This window comes from Muscardinus avellanarius (assembly GCF_963383645.1).
Source record: "Muscardinus avellanarius genome assembly, chromosome: 17".
Taxonomy (NCBI): domain Eukaryota; kingdom Metazoa; phylum Chordata; class Mammalia; order Rodentia; family Gliridae; genus Muscardinus; species Muscardinus avellanarius.
The window spans coordinates 32,831,956-32,852,086 of NC_137803.1; the positions used below are offsets into that span (position 1 = coordinate 32,831,956).

The 20,131-nt window shown below is 35.1% G+C and overlaps 1 protein-coding gene across 1 annotated transcript in view; it reads left to right on the forward strand.

The window, feature by feature from the left end:
- The window catches only part of RIT2 (Ras like without CAAX 2), a gene marked incomplete at both ends in the record, with an annotated part of 409,154 nt that extends 395,563 nt beyond the window's left edge, over window positions 1–13,591 (forward strand). The window contains one exon of the mRNA XM_080714535.1: window positions 13,364–13,591. Coding sequence (XP_080570661.1) covers window positions 13,364–13,591 — 228 coding nt within the window. The remainder of the gene's footprint in view (window positions 1–13,363) is intronic.
- Window positions 13,592–20,131: the final 6,540 nt, after the last annotated feature.

Below are 20,131 nucleotides of genomic sequence, written 5' to 3' on the forward strand. Positions count from 1 at the left end.
CAAAGGGATATAGGTAATGATTTGGTGACTTGAAGACGATAATAAAACTGTTGTAATTGCTGTCTTTAGATAGATGATAGAGTATTAGAAGAAATATGTTTACTTATTTATGAAGGATGAAAAGTCCCACAATCTGCCATCTGCAAGCTGAAGATCCAGGAAAACCTAGGGTATGGCTGAGGTTCTAAGTCCAAGCTCAAAAACCTTAAAACTGAGGGAGCTGATGGTGCAAATTTTGGTTTTAATTTAAAGCCTGACAAAATGAAATATTTTCCCTTGAGGGTGGGAGAAGATGGATGCCCCAACTCACTTAGACAGCAAATTCATTCTTTCACTGCCTTTTCATTTTTCTCAGGTGTTAGAAGATTAGCTAACACCTGCACACATGAATGAAAACAATTTTCCTTTATCTACTGATGCCAGTGCTACTGGGTTTTGGAAACATGCTCATGCTCACAACTACATATGTTTTCTTTTTTCTTTTTCTTTTCGTTTTTTTTTTTTTTTTACCAGATCTATGCATCCCTTAGCTTATTTAAGCTGAAACATAAAATTAATCATCACAAAGACATCCAAATCTATTTTATTAGTCGAATTTCTATTACTATATATTACCACAAACATCTATAGTCTAGGTAAGAATCATCTGAAAGAGATACTATCATTAATATGTCATTCTTAAGTAGGAATAGATTGAGAGATTGAGATACTATATTATTATTGTTTTAAGTAGGAAGAGATTGAGGTTTGAAAGAAAAAGTTACGTATACAAAGTAAGCTATGAAGCCGGGCGTGGTGGTGCATGCTTGTAATCCCAGCATTCAGGAGGCCGAGACCAGATGATTGGGGTTCGTGGACAGCCTCAGCTACTTAGTGAGGCTCTCTGCAACTTAGTGAGACCCTGTTTCAAAATAAAGAATAAAAATAGGGCAGGGTTTGTGGCTCAGAGGTCAAATGCCCCGGGTTCCATCCCCAAACCCACACACACACACAAAAAAAATAAGCGATGAATCTGCCTTAGTCTATACTGATAGCTATAAAATAATCTCATTATTTTATGCAGTTAGTATGTGCTACCCACCATATTACTGATAATGGGGAAGCATGATAACAACTTACATTGAAGAGCAAAATATTCACCTTAAGGTTGTGGAAATCTTCCTCTGGATAGAGTATAAATGATATATTTGGTATAAAAATCTTCGGGAGAAGTAAATTGACAAGAGCCTACATTAAGTTAATGGTCATGCAGATGGAGAGAAGATAAATGGTTACATTAATAACGAGATGGAAATGGAATGAGTTGGTTAGCAAGTGGATATAGACATGTGGGAGGTAGAGGAATCTTGATTTCAAAGGGTTTTACTTAGACCACTGGGATATTGAAATGCCTACCACATCGTGCAAAGAATCTCCTCACGAGGGAGTTTTCTATGATTCTGGACTTTAGCCTAGAGGAGAAATGTGAGGACATTTATCTGAGACTCATGAGCACTCTGGTGATGAATAAATCTATGAAACAGAATAAAAATAGATTAGCAGAAAATGTCAATTGAATATAGAAATGATTAAAGTAAAAACAGAATCAATGGACACATAGTTATGAAAATAGTGAGCAAAGAGTATGATATCTGAATATTTAAACACGTTATTGAGAATGGGTATTCAAAACAAGACCAGAAATTAAAAAAAAAAATAGGAATCATGTTACCAATGGAAGGGAGAAGATTTTTTTTTTTTTTAAATGAAGTGTCAAATGAGGAGAGAGACCAGGAAAACGGTCTGGAAGAGAATTGAAGAAGGAAAGTGGGAAGAGGAAAAGTCAGGTTTGAGAAAGGGAACAGTTCAATTATTCACCACTGATTTCACTAACATGTATGGAGAAGGAAGAAGAAAGTAAAGATATGGAATGGAGGGAAACAGACCAACTGATATGTGTATACGGATATGTCACTTAGAACCTTTCTATGATGTATGATTACAACACACCAATAAAAGTATAAAAATTAAAAGGGAGTAGTCAGTTTGTCCAATGCTGTAAATGGCAAAAGATCATTAGAAGTATCTCCTGAGATTGGCAACAAGAATAATATCCATACCTTTGCAAAACATGTTCGTAGAACGATGGAGGCAAAATTCAGATTTTAATATTGTTGGCAAATGAGAAGTGATTGGAAGAAACCAACAGATACATAAATTGCATATTTTGTTTAAAATTTTACATCTTTCTCCCAATCATTTTTGTGTCCCAGTTCTATTCTTTCTTTTTTTAACCCTTTGCAGATAATTTCCTAAATAATTTATGTTTGACGGTGAATGAAATAACAAAATAAGAAAGTACTAAAGTTTGGACTCTTAAACTAGATGAGCATTACATATTTTTCTGAGATAATGGTTCTATTACAGAGAAAGGCTATAAATATAGGACAGGGGAAGGACACACTATATAGTACAGGATTAAAGCATAAGTAAAAGAGTACTCAGAGCCCTCCAAAGACAGAGGTATTAGACTTCACAGAAATCAGAAGCCTCTCTTACCAGAAAGAGCAAGGTGTTTAATGACGCAGATAAATTTCCAGGTGCTAGTCCAAGATGTTAAGTTGTTCTTTTTGATTCATTTCTTTTCTCTCTGAGGTGAAGTAAGAGGGTGAGGGGACCTGCCGGAAATGAGGAGAGTCAAATATCTGAGACAGGAAATGACAATTTTGAAGAACTAAATGAGGAATTAGAAAGGACACTTGCTAATGGTAAATTTAATGATTGACAAGAGCATTGGTGGTTCTGCTGCAATTAAAAGCTAAATTAATAGTGGTGACTGTAAGCACAGACATAGATAGGCTTTTCAAAATAGTCTCATATCTCTGTGTAGAAGAACAGAAAAAAGAAATACTGTTTCATTTTTTCCTTCTGTAAAGATTAGATATCATATCAAATTTATTTTGTTCCAAGTTCCCGCTTGTTTTATGACATGCCATTTCCAATCGTGATCCAAAATGATACAAGGTTGACAGTGAGCTTGGAGAAATCCTCGGGACTGAAGCATTGAACTTTCTCTATTAGAGTCTTTGGCAACTATGATCCTCAGACTCCATTTAAGTAAACATCATTATCCGGCTTTGTTTTCTGTCTACAGAGTCTGTGGGGCACGTATTCTATAATAAAATAATATGCAATCGTGTGTTCATAATGTTTACAATTGGTTGCACAAACAACTTAATAAAAATTAATTAAAAACGTTCAGCAGTTCATGTAAAATTCTTTTGAGTTCTCCAGTTAATCCGTGGTGAATATCTACCATAGTAAAAATTCATTTGGTTCTCTTTGGTCACCTTTCTATTAATTCATTCATGCATTCATTATGCATTCATGCATGCATTCATTCATTCATTCATTCATTCATTGCAATGAAGAGATAAAAATCTATGTCTGTTGATTATGGCTCATGGGCAAAGCATTGAGGTTTTGTATAGAATGCAATGTCTTTTCTCCCTCATGATCTTGTCTTCTGCAAAGGAACCAGACACTATATAGCTATGCTACTTATTACTTGATATAATTGTTAAATGTATTACAAAAATACTATAATTTTCCTCTTTCTATTTTACCCAACATAAATTTACTAATGTAATACATTAATCATTGAAATACTTTTGATACTAAAAATATAAATGGTTTGGCTACTTGGAAAGCTTAGCTATTCATAATAACTAATTACCTAATGTTTTAAAAGAATCAGTAATTTAGTGTACATCATATATACACTTCTATTTATTAGTACAAAATATATGAAGATAACCTTATGCATGTAAATACATATATGTATACTTACCCATCCATATTTCTGCATACATATTATACACACTGCCTAAGTCTATTGATTTATAATTTTAACAAGATATTTTAAAAGTAAAGTCCTTAGGAGAAAAATCAAAGAAGAAGCCAGACATTGCTGTTAGCAAAATATTTAGCATTAACCTTCTATTTTTTCCCCCTTTCATAGCAACTGCTGGCTGCCATGGCAACACTTCCCCCCAGCACACCACTGCTACTAGGATGAAAAGCACAAGACCTTGGAGACTTCAAATGTCTCTGTATAAAGCAGTCTAAGCCCTTTATACCCTAGAGCCATTACCATCCTGTACCTTGGAATGACTGGCTACACCATTTAATTCATTATGTCCTGCTTTTCTCTCCATTCAGTCAATATTACTCTGGAACACCAAGGGAGAAAAAGCCTGTTACATTTCCTTGCACAGAGTAGGCACTCAAAAATAGGCTTTTAAAAAAGAGTACTCAATTGGGTTTCAAACCCATTTCAGGTAAATCTAAATAAATTAGGCAGTTAAGCTCACTAATTTCTTCTGCTCGTGCTCTTATTTGGTTCCTTCCCTTGACTCTGGTCTAAACCACATTAACTACTGATAAGCACTCAAAGGCACCACCTGGGCCTTTGCTAGTCCATTTCCGTGGCCACCTTTCTCATCCACCTGGGTAATTGATACTTGTCGATTAGGTTAAGGGCATTCAGGTTAAGACTTCATTCTTTAGCTAATTGGAGTGGGGCCACACTTGTAAATGGGACCATAGTTTCCTGTAGTGAACACTATCATTTATTTGAAATTTTCTTTATGGCTGGGCATGGTGGCGCACGCTTGTAATCCCCACGCTTGGGAGGCGGAGACAGGAGGATAGCGCAGGTTCGAAGCCAGCTACGCGTGCTGGCTTAGGAGACCCTGTTTCTAAATAAAAATATAAAATAGGTCTGGGAGTGTAGCCCGGAGGTAGAAGGGCTTCCAGGAACCCCAGTACCACCAAAAAAATAAAAATAAAAAAAGAAATTTTCTTTAAAAATTTTGTTGTTCCAATTGATAGTAATATCTTCTATTTATTATAATCCTGGCTTTATTTTATGACCTGTGTTTCAGACTACCAATACTGAGTACCTATGAAATGCCAGTCAATATAGTGGGCACTGGGTTACAATGGTGAAGAACATGAAAACTTTCCTGCAATAACTAAGCTTAATCTATACTAGAAAAAAAAAGACAGAAAATAAAACTAAAATCAGAAAAATTCTTTCTGAGACTAATGGGGTGTCAAAACAAAATAAGACAGGATACTGAAATAACATGACTAGGGATGCTCAGAAATACTTGGAGAGAAGATGGTGGGCAGAGTGTCTCAGTGGAGGCGATACTTAAGCTGGGACTTAAAGAAAATAGTCAAGTAGAGAGCTAGGGGAGCAGTTTCAGACACAAACCATTGGACAAATGTGGAAGTCCATGGTGGAGTAAAAACTGGAGAGTGGCAGGAGTTGAGCTTGAGGAAGCTGTCAAAAGCCACAGCATATAGCATTTGTTGGTCATGGTGAAAAGAAGCAAAATTTTAAGCAAGCTCAAAATGTGACCTAAAGAAGCTGAATATTTCATCTGACCTTCTTATCAAACATCAGAAAAATAAAAGTAACATATATATTGGGCATACATGATACATCAAGAACTATAAACTCAATGCTTTTAATGTTACAGCTTATTGAATTTTATTATCAATTCCTTGGGGTAGGATTTTACTGATGAGTGAACTGAAACACAGAAAATTGAAGCAACTCTACAAGGGCCTGGCTAAGAAATGTGTCGACAGACTATGGGTGCTTGATAATCTGATTCCAGAATGTACACCTGTGGTGGTGAGACTTTGTTGAGTATCTTGCAAAAACCCATACTAGAGTAAAAATAAATATGAAAATAATGTCTCGGCCTCTGGAATTGCAGTTTGATGGACTCATTATAATGGACTCTGTGGTCACCAGTGACTGCTTATGGGATGTCATTATCACCATCATCAAGAGTAAATATTTAATGAGCATCTGCCACCTGCGATGTTTGTGGCTGAGCACCATGAGTGTTACAAGAAGAACAAAATGTGGTTTCTGATCAGCACTCTTGCAGTTTGGCTGACAAGATAAAACAACTACAGTCGGTCCTTTGCGTCTACAAGTTTTGTATCCTAGGGATACAGCCAACCTTGGATCACAAATATTTGGAAAATGATGGTGTCTGTATTGAAGATGTGCATACATTTTTTCTCGTAACTTCCCTCTAAGCAATGAGGCAAAACAACTATTTACATAGCATTTGCATGATGGTGGTTGTTACAAGTAATCTACAGATGATTTAAAGTTGTGAGAGAATGTGCAAGGTTTTAAATGAGTACTATGTCACTATTTTATTTTATATTTATATTATTTTACTCGTGAGCTACATTCATTTCTGTTTTAGTTTTGAAACAGGGGTTTAGTACATTTCTAAGAGTCTTCTTACTTGGCTGAGATTGTATGTGTACCTACATCCTCCTGTCTCAGCCTGCCAAGTACTGTGGTTATAGGCATGTGCCACCATGGCCAGCTAATGTAACTTTATATAAAGGACTTAAATATATTCAGATTTTTATATAGGCTTGGAGGTTCAGAAACCATATTTCTCATGGATACCAAGGAATATATAATAATAAGTTGCACAGAAAAGCTGAGTCCAACAAGATCACTATATTTAGAGTTGGTCTATGAAGACATGACTAGATCTGGAAAAGCTGGAAAAAAAGAGAAACAAACTTTACAGATGGGGAAAAAACAATACACAAGGTCATGAAAATGGAAAGGTTCCTTTAGCATTGTTATGGGCCCTAAGATGTAAAAGATACTTTTCATTTTAATGAGTCACAGACAAATGCAAGAGGAAACTGTCTCAACTTTTCCAGCAGATTCCTGGCTTCACCTCATCCTAAACTTCATTCTTCCCAGTGTAGGAGGTCAGGCTAGAATCTAGAACCTTAAGCCCAAGTCAGAGGGTGCTTTTTCTTTTCCTACAACAGAAGGAAGATGCTTACTCCACTTTTTTTTGTCATGAAAAGTATATTCCAAAAAGTCAAAAGACCTACTGAAAAGTTGAGCTTCTGTTTAGGTTACAGATTTGTTGAGCCGCCTAAAAAAGAGAATCGGAGGAAACAAACTATGATTAAACACCCTGTATACCCTGTCTTCCATCTGGCCAGAAGAAGCCTCCCAAGGGTTGTGAGTGCAGCACATCTTACCAGGGCTTTGTTTTGATTTGCTTTTCCCCTGTGAGCTGCTTGAGATGACATCTAACTGCTTACCTTTGGAAGATGATATCTTAAAGAAAGGTCTGTTTCAGATAAAATAAATAAATCAGATTAAATATATTTTTAGAAAATACTTTCTTCAGAACAAGTCAAGAAAATGGGCAAGGCCTCACTAAGACTGATCAAAATCGACAGCCCTAGTTTGGACTGCTTCTCCTGCGAGTTAACAAAGCAAATCTCCTAAATTACCCAGGAAACTGTGATTCCTGCTTATTGTGATTATATGTCTGTATAATGAAAATTAATAGCTCCATGGTCAATAACAGAGTGCAGCCCAGGCAAGGAAATATTAAAATCTGTAAAGCAAATCCCAATGAGTTTACTCTGTGCCCTAAACATCTTAACAATGCCCAGTAGGCTTAGCCATGAAGATATTTTGCTTGCACAGCTTCTACGGGAAGAGTGAGACCCCATCTTTCTGCCAATTTCTTCTCACTCAAGGTCAGCAATTATAGCAGAGCAGAAACAGAGTTCCTTTTGTGCTGTTAAGAATTATAAAGCTTACGAGGCAAACACCATTATCATGACTACCTTTACAATAATTTAATTTAATTTATTTTATTCTACTTTTACTGAGCTCAGGAAAAAGATAAAAAAGTGCTCCTAGGAAGCTCCTGAAGCCAGCATTGTTGGAGCTAGTGATCTAATTGGCCGGCAAGCTCGCCCTTCACTCTGGCAGCTGAGTCTGCTCTGGAATGAGCCCTGCTTGCCTCCTGCCCCCATAGTCTCATCAACCCCCCCCCTCCCCCCGAGGCAGAGGCAGCTGCAGCTGTGATTGTGTGCTAGTGCCTCCTCCGGCAGATGGAAAATAGCATGTCAGGGAGTACCTGGTGCATTTCATGGTGATCTTCATCGGTGAAAAAGGTCATATATATTAAAAAGATAGCTCCCCTGGGTTATTGAAGTTTTCTATTACTTGCATGAGCCATTCTTTTTTCTTTTCTTTTTTCTGTCAATACCTTGTAAGGCCTCCTTATAATCACAAAGGTCCCTGGTCGCACATGGTATCTACAACAATTGTTCCCAATCCCCGAAATAATCTTACTGTGACATTTATTTCTCCATGTAATTATAATTAAAAATTGTTTTATATAAATGCAATATAAAATATCACGTGCCACTTACTATTTAAAAATCATGCCGGGCATGGTGTTGCATGCTTGTAATCCCAGCACTTGGAAGCTGAGACAGGAGGATCACCCAGGTTCGAAGCCAGCCTCAGCTACTTAGTGAGGCTCTCAGCAACTTAAGTGAGACCCTGTTTCCAAATAAAATATTTAAAAAATAGGTCTGGGAGTGTAGTTCAGGGGTAGAAAGCCCCTGGGTTCCATCCCCAGTACCACAAAATAAATAAATAAATAAATAAATAAATAAATAAATAAATAAATATAAAAATCATCTTAAGATCTGACACCAGAATCATTGATTGAATATATATAGAATACTAGGAAGAGGCACCAGAAAGACCCCATGAGAAGTAGGAAGGCTGGAAACTGTTCTTGATGGAATAGAAGACAACTGTATAGATATCTTCATTAATTAAATGAGTGACCTTAAACTGTTCCTTAACCACTCTTTAAACTTTCTAAAATTACTTATTTGGAAAATAAGAAAACATAATTTTCTTATAATATGAACTTCTTCCTTGGCAATTACTATATCACAAAAATAAATATTGATGACTCAAAATCTCACAATGTTTAATTTTATTTGAAATTTACATAAAATAGATGCAATACATTATATGCTATTTTTAAAAAGTCCAATAGGGAAGCTGTTATTTCTTGCCATACCCTCTGGTTCTGAACCAGTCAGAACACCCACCATTAATGGACTCTAGCATTCCTAAAAACATTCTCTATAATATTGTTGCATTATTATGGCTTTCAAATTGACCATAATTGTTAATTATAAAACCCAGACATATGTTAAAATCAGTTTGTTGGAACTGTGTTTTTTTTTGCAGAGTTGTTTCATTATAATTAATGTTGAAATTCCTGAGTTAGTCTCAATACATAACAAGAAATGCATATCTAATAAGGAATCTAAAAATAAATGCAATTATATTCTATATAATTTTGAATATTTTGAAATACAGGGCTCATGGTTCCTACATTAACTATCAAAGTAATGAGTAGCCATAGATTAAATATTCTTCAACCTGCTAAAAAAAGTTATGTCAACTATTAAAGGTACCATTTTTGTGTATGATTACAGTAAGAATCTATTCACAGAATATGTTTTCTAATTTTATTTCAGATTGAGGCTGATAATTACAATGAACTTTTAGCTGAATTTTGATGTTCTTAATGATTTATTTGTGATGCTTACAATTTTATAATTAGAAAATGTTTTATAACTATATGTTTATAAGAAATACATTTTATACAAAGCAATATGGATATGTTTAAATGTACATTTACTATATAAATGCAATACATAAACATAACTTTTTCCAAAATAAAAAAGAGTAGACTTAACTACAAGACTACAATCCCTTTCTACTTCTGCCCTCCTCTCCTCAAAATTGCCTATTTTTGTTGCTTGTTAAAAATAATTCAAAGTGATCATTCAGTGTCAGGGCACCACTGATACCAACTTCATTTCTCCATTAATTGGAATGCTGCCCAAGAATACATCAAGTTCCTATGTATACTGATATTCATTCTAGGTTTTCTGTCCCATTGTATTAGGCTATTTTTCTAGCCCTTACGTAATGCTTTACTGTCTCAAACTGATTAATATTCTCTGTTGAGGATGATACATTAAACATTAAATTATTAAATCATAAGTTTGAGTGATAATACTTTTTCAAACCATGGATGGAATTCTATAAACTTTATCTGAACAAAGCTTTAGACAATCTTACAAGCTTTAGTATGTTGTACTTTATTTTATCTTCATCATTCAGTTCCAAATATTTTCTAATTTCCATATAGTTTTTTATTATTATTTAGGTATATATTTTACTATAGTTATTTTTCTTAATGTAATTTGAGAATACACAGTGATATTTATACATTGGAAAGTTTTGTGAATTGGTTTAGCATAAAGTATATCTATAAAAATGTTTCATATTTACTTGAAAAGAATGTAACTTTTTCATTCATTGAGTATAACATATATGTAAATTATAGTGTTCATTATTTTGTTCCAATTTTTCATATTCTTACTGAGTTTTTAACTTCTTAGTCTTTCAGTTTTGGAGAGAGAGATTTTTAAATTCTCAAAATAAATATAAATCTCAAGTTCAATTTTGGATTTTAATAATGTCAATTCTTCATGTAAATGAAGTTTTGAGTTCATACAAATTTATACATGTTATATTTTCTCATTTGTTATAGGTTGGTATTTTTCATTACAGAGTATTTCTCTTAGCTGCGTGTGCTAGCACATACTTGTAATCCCAGCATTTGGGAGGCTAGGGCAGGAGGATCATGGTTCAAGGACAGCCTCAGCTACTTAGTGAGGTCCTTTGCAACTCAGTGAGAACCTGTTTCAAAATAAAGAATAAAAATAGGGCTGGTGGGTGTCTCTTGGAGGTAGAAAGCCCCTGGGTTCCATCTCCATCACCACACACACACAAAATAAATAAATAAAATATCTCTTTTTAACTCAGTGATTATCCTTTTCACCTAAATATTTATGTCACTGTATTAGTTTTCTTGTTGTATTAATTTCTATCCTATCATTGTCCTTCTGTAGCTTTATACATGAGGTTTTACAACTGCAAGTGATTTTTCAAAAATCTGATCTGGCAATCTTTGTCTTTATAAATTGGAGAATGCACAGCGCTTATATCTACTTGATGGTGATAGTGTCTCCCACTCTTGCCATGCTCCGATGTGAGGTGATTATACAAAGTGCTTCACTGGCTTCTGAGTACTCTATGTGTGTTTTGATGATTGGGATGTGGGTAAAATGACCTCTGCTTCTTGTCTATCTGACTTCTCTCACGGAAACATCACATCCCAATTAAGAGTTGCTATTTCATTCTCAATTCCACAATAACAAACAGCTTGGAGTTGAGTTACCACAAGATCTTCCCAGCTCCTAATAAGAATTTTAAACAAAAATCAAATATTTTTTCAAATCATAGAGATGTTAAGGCTTTTACTCTACATATAATCTAATGAAAGTTGATTAGTAAAGAAAATGGCACCAAAAATATGGTGTCTCTATGAATAAATGTAAAATATGTGTCAATGGCTTCTGGTGGAGGAAATTATTATGGGAGACTGAAAATAGATGTCAATCTATGTTATTCAGTATAAAAGTAATTAATTATAAAGGCTATTATTATGGAGTAAACTTTTAAGTGTCTATTTATTGGCAAAACAGAATATTAATAGCATTTTCTGTTTGATTTTAGTTATGTTGCTTAAGTTTCTGTAAGACAAAAGAGCTAAAAATTTGACTGGTGTATTTGTCAATAAGAATGAAAGAGAAGAAAAAATCTAGGGATTTTGTGTTTTAAAGGATTAAACATGGTGATTACTTTTCTCTGTTTTATAATCCTTGCTGAAGCGAAACTACTACAGACTAGAGGGAAGGATGTATCTTTGGAATAAGATAACCTGATAGATATTTTATCTTCATATCAGCCACTTACTAGCTATACGGTGAAATGTGCCAGTTAAGGAAGCTGTTTTTTGCTCTGATTAAAATTATAAAATGTTAACAACTTGGAAGTTTCTAGGAGATATCTAAAAGACACAGTACAGTAATATGCTAAGTATTGCAAAGAACTCATGAAGCTTTAAGTAAGCTGTGAAGTGCTCAGCTAGAGAAAGGCTTGTCATAATTATGGTGCTTTGTTTTTTCTTTCTTTTATTTTCCTTTACTTTTCTGGGGATCAAACCCAGGGTCTGTGCCTTCAGGGCAAGAATTCTACCAGTTAGCTATACCATGACCTTTCTGCTTGTTTTCTTTGTCAACAGGTTTTCTAAAATTTTATCCTGTTATTCTGAAACGAATATTCTTTTTCATATTTTAACTTTTTATTGACTCATTGTATTCATACATCTTAATGGGATGAAAGATGGTAGAGACATACATAAACTTATCACCCAATTAGCCCTTACCCAATTCCTGCCCCATTCCTTCCCCCTCCCTCCTCCTCATGTTTGGCTTAGTGATTGACATTGCTTTGTTTGTTAAAGTACATCCCTCCCATCCCTTAGTTAGGTCACCTTATTTGCTCATCTATAGAATATCCTTCTTCATCTAGAGTTCCTCCTATGACGCATTTTTTCCCTAGCTTCTGCATATTAAGGGCAGCATCAGATTTCTTATTTTTTGTGACTGATTAATCTCACTTAGCATAATGTCCTCCAGTTCCATCCATTTCCCTGTAAATGATGTAATTGTGTTTTCCTTTATGGCCAAGTAAAATTCCATTGTGTATCTATCCCACAGTTTTGTAATCCATTTATCTGTTGATGGACATCTTGGCTGGTTCCATAGTTTGGCAATGGTAAATTGTGCAGCTATCAACATAGATACTCATACATTACTTTAATAGCTTGGTTCCTTTCTTTTGGGTAGATACCCAGAAGTAGTATTCGTGGATCATATGATAAAATTTTGTAGTGGATTTCGTTTAAGGCTAACAAAATTTTTGAGCTATATGTTATCATATTATGTTACAATTAAGGAAATTGAAACTAAAAGGTTAAGAAAATTGCTGAAGTTTATTAAACCAAAAAGTCATGGATATGGTATTTAAAATTAAGATTTAATCTAAAGAAATGCTTTTGCCACTATATTATATTGTTTATTTTGAAGCTTGAAGAACTGATTTCTAGTTTTTTAAATTAAAAAAATATTTTTTATTGGTGCATTGTAGTCATGCATCTTAATGGGATAATAGACTTGTGGAGACATACATGCACACATCATCCAATTATCACATATCCACCCCCACCCCTTTTTCCCTTTCTATCCCTCTGTCCCATGCTTGGCTTACCGATTGACTTTGATATGTTTATTTAAGTATATCATGTGCTTTAGAGAGTTTCCTTCTTCAGGGATTCTGAATTCTCATTTGTTCTTCAAGTTCAAAAATTCTAGGACTCTTATTCAAATTTTCACATTTTACATTTTTTTATGAAACTGAGGCTCATAGGACCTAGTATAAAACAAAATTTTGATCCAAGAATCTCTCCCTTCTTCTCTTGTTAATACTTTTTTTTTCTCCCCTTAGGTCTCTACTGAAGAAGGCTTGAGTCTTGCTCGAGGATACAACTGTGCTTTTTTTGAGACCTCTGCAGCCCTCAGACTCTGTATTGATGATGCCTTTCATGGCCTAGTGAGGGAAATTCGCAAGAAGGAGTCTATGCCAGCCTTTTTGGAAAAGAAACTGAAGAGAAAAGATAGCCTGTGGAAGAAGCTAAAGGGCTCATTGAAGAAGAAGAGAGAAAATACTACATGAAGTTCCTGCTCCTCCTTGTCTCTCCCTCTCTTTCTCTCTCTGAATTTTATGAGTTGGACAATTCCAGATGTAGCATTCTGCTTCAATATTATCTATCTATCTATCTATCATCTATCTATCTATTTATTTATCATCTATCTTCTGTCTACCTATCTGTCTGTAGCTAAAACTAAAATCTGTATAACTGTACCACTTGATTTAGTTTTGTTTTGCCTTTAACTGTTGGATGGATTCTGTCAATCAGCCGGATATGCTGTTTAGTTTTTACAATACATTACTAAATAAAATTGACATTCCAATTGCCTCATTTCCCTTTAAAGAGTCTAGCTTCATTTGGTATGCTGTCTAGTTATAAAGGAAATATGCAAAATTGCAGCTGGAATGATAAAAGGCTCAGGGGATCTGCCTTTGCCTGATAACACTGGTTGTTTGCATTTCAGGGATCTCTGTAAATAATGAAGAAGCTCAGAAAATAATTCAAAGTAGGAATCTGAATCCTGTCATTCTTAATTGTAGATGTCATAGAACTTCTTGTATGCTTCCGAGATGAGTGCCAGAGAAGTTACTTATAATAAAACCTGGGTGTGGGTCACTGAAGAGCCAAAATAATATATCCCTGTATTCACCACGTTTTGCCCCTGTGAAGCTTTTGCAAAACTGCTACAGTGAAGTCACTGGGTTTTGGCTAAAGGATACTGTCCCTGTAGAACAGCTACTATGAGTTTGGTGGTTCATATACTCATAAAAAGACCCTCAGCTCTATCTCCGTGATTAGTCTTTCTTATCTCTGTTGCATCTGCATATTGCCATCTGAAAGGATGAGTTTTATGACTCCGGAAACCAAGTGTTCTCCTTATTTTGCCCAGATATCCTCTCTCCTTTTATATAAAATGTCATGTGATGCCACCAGTTAGGTGCTTTATTTCTTGTAGGTCAGTTTATAAAAAAAAATAGCCTTCCATTCCTTTTTCCATTGCATAAATTGGTTTATTTAAATTCAAGCTGAGAAAGCACACTACCAGGAAGAACAGCTTGGTATGCTTAATAGAAAAATGTTTAGGAAAACTTGAAAGCTAAGCATGAGATGGAATCCATCAGAACAATCTTCATGATCTGGGGGCAGTTTTACCATAAATGAGGGAACACGAGGGAGAAAGGGCATAGCTATCATTCAGTATTTAATCACTTATTCTTCCCTTATCCATGATAATTTGGGCACTTTTCAAGTTCAGACAGTAACAAAAGGAGCCACTCAGACATAGGGCCAATTCCCTGGAAATTTTCTGTGCCTCAGTAAATCAGTCCACTGAGGGGATGGTGCGATTATAAATTCTTAGAAAGGAAAAGAATAAACTTTGCATTATAATATAGATATAACTGAATGGAAATTTAGAGATTATCAATTCTTACCTGTTAGATTATAAAATCAGTCTTTCTGAATATTATACTTATGGGTCCTTTTTCGCTTAATGCCAGGCCATTTCTCAAACCCATATAGACTTCTCTATTATTGCTCCTAGGTCCTGAGACTAAAGATTTTGAACTGTATTTATCTTTTGTTTTTAATTGATGTCACTTTGAGCCTTAGAGTTTTCATCCAGCCATATCTTCTATGGGGTATTGCATAAACTGATTAGTTATCCCCATCCTGAATTAGCTCTAAAACCAAATGCATAGCCTGGCATGGAGAGGCATACCTGTAATTCCAGGCCTTGTTAGGCTAAGTCAGGAGTATTGCAATTCAGGGCCATCCTCAACAGCTTATTTAAACCCTCAGTAACTTGGCAATACCCAGTTTCAAAGCAAAAAATAAGTAAAATAGGACTGAGGGTATACTTTGGAGGTAGAATATCCCTGCATTCAATCCCTAGTACGACAAAACAGAACAAAATGCTATACTTTTTTATTTCAAGAAATTCATAATTATGAAGAAAACCAAAAGAAGAAAATAACAAAAATAGAGATTACATAAAGTTATAAGATTTTAAAATTTTAAATTAAATTTATTTTTTATTTTGGTACTGGGAATTGAACCCAATCATATTTTACTCTGAGCTATACCTTACCAACTTTATTTAATTTTTAAACAGGGTCTCACTAAGTTGCTGAGGCTGGCCTTAAACCTGGGATACTCCTGCCTCTGCTTCCTCAGTGCTGAGACTGAAGATGTGTAACACTATTTCCAGCTAAATTAATTTTTACTAATACATAAAAACTATGTATAGGGTAGCACATGATGAAAAATGTATTTTTAGAGGTCGAGTAAATAGTACTAAGGATTGAACCCAGGCACGTTCTATCTCTGAGCTACACCCCTAGCCTTTCTTTCTTTCTTTCTTTCTTTCTTTCTTTCTTTCTTTCTTTCTTTCTTTCTTTCTTTTTTCTTTTTTTTTTTTTTTTGGTGGTACTGGGGGTGGAACCCAATGGCTTCTTTTCTACCTCCGGGCTATACTCCCAGACCTATTTTATACTTTATTGGAAACAGGATCTCACTAAGTTGCTGAGAGCCTCACTAACTAGCTGAGGCTGACTTCAAACCTGTTTGATCCTCCTGTCTCAGCCTCCTAAAGGCTGGGATTACAAGCGTGTGCCACTACACCTGGCCTTTCTTTTTAATTTTGAAGCACAACCTAAGTTGCTGAGGATTTCACTAAGTTGCTGAGACTGGCCTTGAACCTGTGGTCCTCCTGCCTTCATCTCCCAAGTAACTAGGATTAAAGGCATGCATCACAATACCTGGCAAAATATTTTTGTAGTCAGAATTTGTCTTTGCTTCCTCTTTTCATTGGTTTTGCATACTTAATTATTTGCTTTAGTTTCATTAAATTTGCTCACTCACCTCCAGTATTTTCTAACCCTGGTTCTTTTCCTTCTGTAGTTCCTAACTCTGAAACTCTCCCAAGAAGGAAAAGGCTGTCCTCTTTTAGCGATTCCCTGTTTCCCAGAAGATGCAGTTTAGGAAACAGTAATCAGCACTAATTTTTCTATGATCATTCTGCATCATAAATTTGCATTCTATACTTGATGACTGCCCTATTCAGAAATAATACTGTTTGGCACATTTTTCTAGAACAACCAAGTCTTTGTAAATTTTACTTTTGTATCTTGGTCAACTCTCCTACTCTCCTGCCTTTTTTTTTTTTTTTTTTTTTTTTCCATTACTGAGGCACTCAGGGACATTCTACCCTTGAGCTACACCCGCAACCCTAGTTTTTATTCTTTATTTTGAATCAGAGTCTCATTGTGTTGCAAAGGGCCTCCCTAAATAGCTGAGGCTGTCTGCAAGCCGTGATCCATCTGTCTCAGGCTCCTGCCTTTTGTCTCCAAAGATTTGTCACACATTTTATTCTTACTCCATCTTGTGGAACAGTAACCATGTCTCCCCATTTCATGATATAGTAGAGAAAAGATCTGCAAATCATCGCCCTCAGACTGAAAGTATTTGAGATAGCTATCAGAGTGGAGACAGTGGCAGACTTCAAGCATTATTTTAAACCAATCTTTCTTCTAGAATACTGGGCCAGCAGGAAATGTTCCATGAGAAAATCTAGATATGTCTGCCCATGGGTTATTGAATCACTCTCTTTGGTACAAGATCACAATGACAGGATCTTGTTTCTAATCACATTCTTGAAAAATTTTAAAGAGAGCTAAGGCATCTCAGTCATTACAAAATCTCATAGAATTATAATGTGCATAGACCTGCACTGCTGAGTGAATGTTCAGAAATTCTCAGCCAATATGCATAGATATCCATGGTAGATTAATAGGTGGCACCCAAAACAATTTATCAAGACGCTAATAAACACATGCTATGTAACAACTTTCCTAGATGTTACACAAATGTGTGTATGTGAGCTTGTAGGTATGAACGCATTTAATGGGAAGGCACGAGACAAGGCTAAATACAATTTCTTCTCTTACAAAATATATTTTAATTAGCTTATGCCATGAAAAAGTGATTTTTCTTATCAGAGACAAATGGCCCTCTAAAATGTATTTTGTTCTTAGTAGGCACTAGATAAGCCTAAGAAATTCTGTAGAAAATACATTTGGGCTAATCATTCACATCATGTTCGCATATCCAAGGACCAGAGAACATGTTTATCTTTATTTCTCTATAGCTTTTCTGTTCTTTCTCTTGACTAGTGAAAATTTGTCAGGGAGGATTAAATTTTAGTTTAGAACAGCTATTTAGTTCTAACATGAAGCAATCATGTAAGTAATCTCTTTAATACAGCCTCTGCTTTGTGTAACTGGGTCCACTTTTGATCATTGAGTCCTACCCTATTTACTATTTATTTCTCTCTTTTTTTAATTTTCTTTTTTTCAGTCCTGGGGATGGAACCCAGGGACATTCTACCTCTAAGCAATACCCATGTATCTGTTGGTTTCTTCCAATCACTTCTCATTTGCCAACAATATTAAAATCTGAATTCTGCCTCCATCGTTCTATGAACATGTTTTGCAAAGGTATGGATATTATTCTTATTGTCAGTCTCAAGAGATGTTCTAATGATCTTTTGCCATTTATAGCACTGGACAAACTGACTACTCCCTTTTAATTTTTATACTTTTATTGGTGTGTTGTAATTATACATCATATAAAAGTTCTAAGTGACATATCCATATACACATATCACTTGGTCTATTTCCCTCCATTCCATATCTTCATTTCCTCTTCCTTCTCCGTACATGTTAGTGAAATCGGTGGTGAATATTTGAACTGTTCCCTTTCTCAAAGCTCACTTTTCCTCTCCCCACTTTCCTTCTTCAATTCTCTTCCAGACCACTTTCCTGGTCTCTCTCCTCATTTGACTCTTCCTTTTAAAAAAAAAAAAAATCACTTTCCTTCTGTAGATGGGGAAACAGAGTCAGTCATACAAAGTCATTCGGGTTTTCTGGCCTTTGTTGTAGTTATTTTTATGTAAATTTCACTGTTCTTTAGGAGTTTCAGAAGTCAAAATCCAAAGTGAGAATGACCTTAGCACAACTGTCCATTTAATATTGTATTGTTTCTCAAGGAAAAGAAAGAAATGAAGATGTGACAATTTCAGCCCTGTGAAAAATCTGGAATTCCAGACATCAAATTTTGCAACAATGACATTAAGTTGTTTTTATTATATATTCCACCTTCAGCAAAAATAATTTTGGCCAGAATGATGACACATATTTGTAATCCCAATGACTGAGAGGCTAAGACAAGTGTATTTCAGGTTCAAGGACAGCCTTAGCAACATAGTGAGACTGTCAACAACCTAGCAAGACCCTGTTTTATTTTATTTATGTATTTATGTATTTATTTATTTATGTATTTATGTATTTATGTATTTATTTATTTATTTATTTATTTATTTATTTATTTATTGGTGGTATTGGGGTTTCTGGAAGCCCTTTTAACTCTGTGCTACACTTCCAGAACTATTTTTTATATTTTTATTTGGAAACAGGGTCTCTTAAGCCAGCGCAGCTGGCTGCGAACCTGCGAGATCCTCCTGTCTCTACCTCCCAAGTGCGGGGATTACAAGAGTGTGCCACCACGCCCGGCCAAGACTGTGTTTTAAAGCAAAAAATATTTTTTTTTGAAAAAGGAACAGAGTTGTACCTCAAAGGTAAATTTCCCCTGGCTTCAATCTCGAGGACCAAACATACACATATATGATTTCAAAAAAATTAAATACAATAAAGTGTTCTGATACACCCAGCATGCCCACTAAGATCAACAGTGATTTATTACTTTTGTAGACAATCTATGTTGCAATTTGGGCATTACTCAACTTCCTCTAGAGATGTAATTAAAAGCAGATAATAAATAAAATAAAAAATATGGTTCTGGACTAGATCCACAGTGCCTCTTTAAAGTCTATGAAATATGAAAACTCTACCTCACTTTCTAGGTTAGGCAAACAGGATGCTGAAAACAATGCTCTCATGTCAATCCCTTTAGGGTAGTGCACTAGATTAGAAAGTGTCAAACTCTGGGAGTGTGCCAAGGTGCTAAATTTATAGCTGGTGAGAATTTATAGCTGGATTTATAGCAATTAGGCTGTATATTTATATGTAGAAGAGGTAATGAGAGAAATAAAAGCATCCTAACCATGCCACTTCTTTAGAAGTGTCTAGCAAGTTAAAAACACCCACAAATTATGGACACAAGAGCTTTTGTTCACATCATGATTGAATCACAGGCACTTTGTGACCTTGGGTCTATCAAGTCCTTCACTTCCCTGACCGCTCAGCGGTTTCAATATCACAGGGGGTTGGACTCAGCACACAGAAAGAAGGACATTCTTAGAATGGTTTAGTTTGGTCTCTGACAAATACTGTGCAATTTATTTTATAATATTCTGAGTTAGGTTATTAATAAAAAAATTGGATTTTGTAGGTTATTAGAAATTATTTGTGTCTCTTTAGCTATTAGTAGAAGAAAAGAGGGACTCCATCATAATACATACCTGGCCCCAAACGTCAAACTAAAATGATAAATGAACCACAAATTCACCAGCAGCTAATTCACTCACAGATAATTCAACATTTACT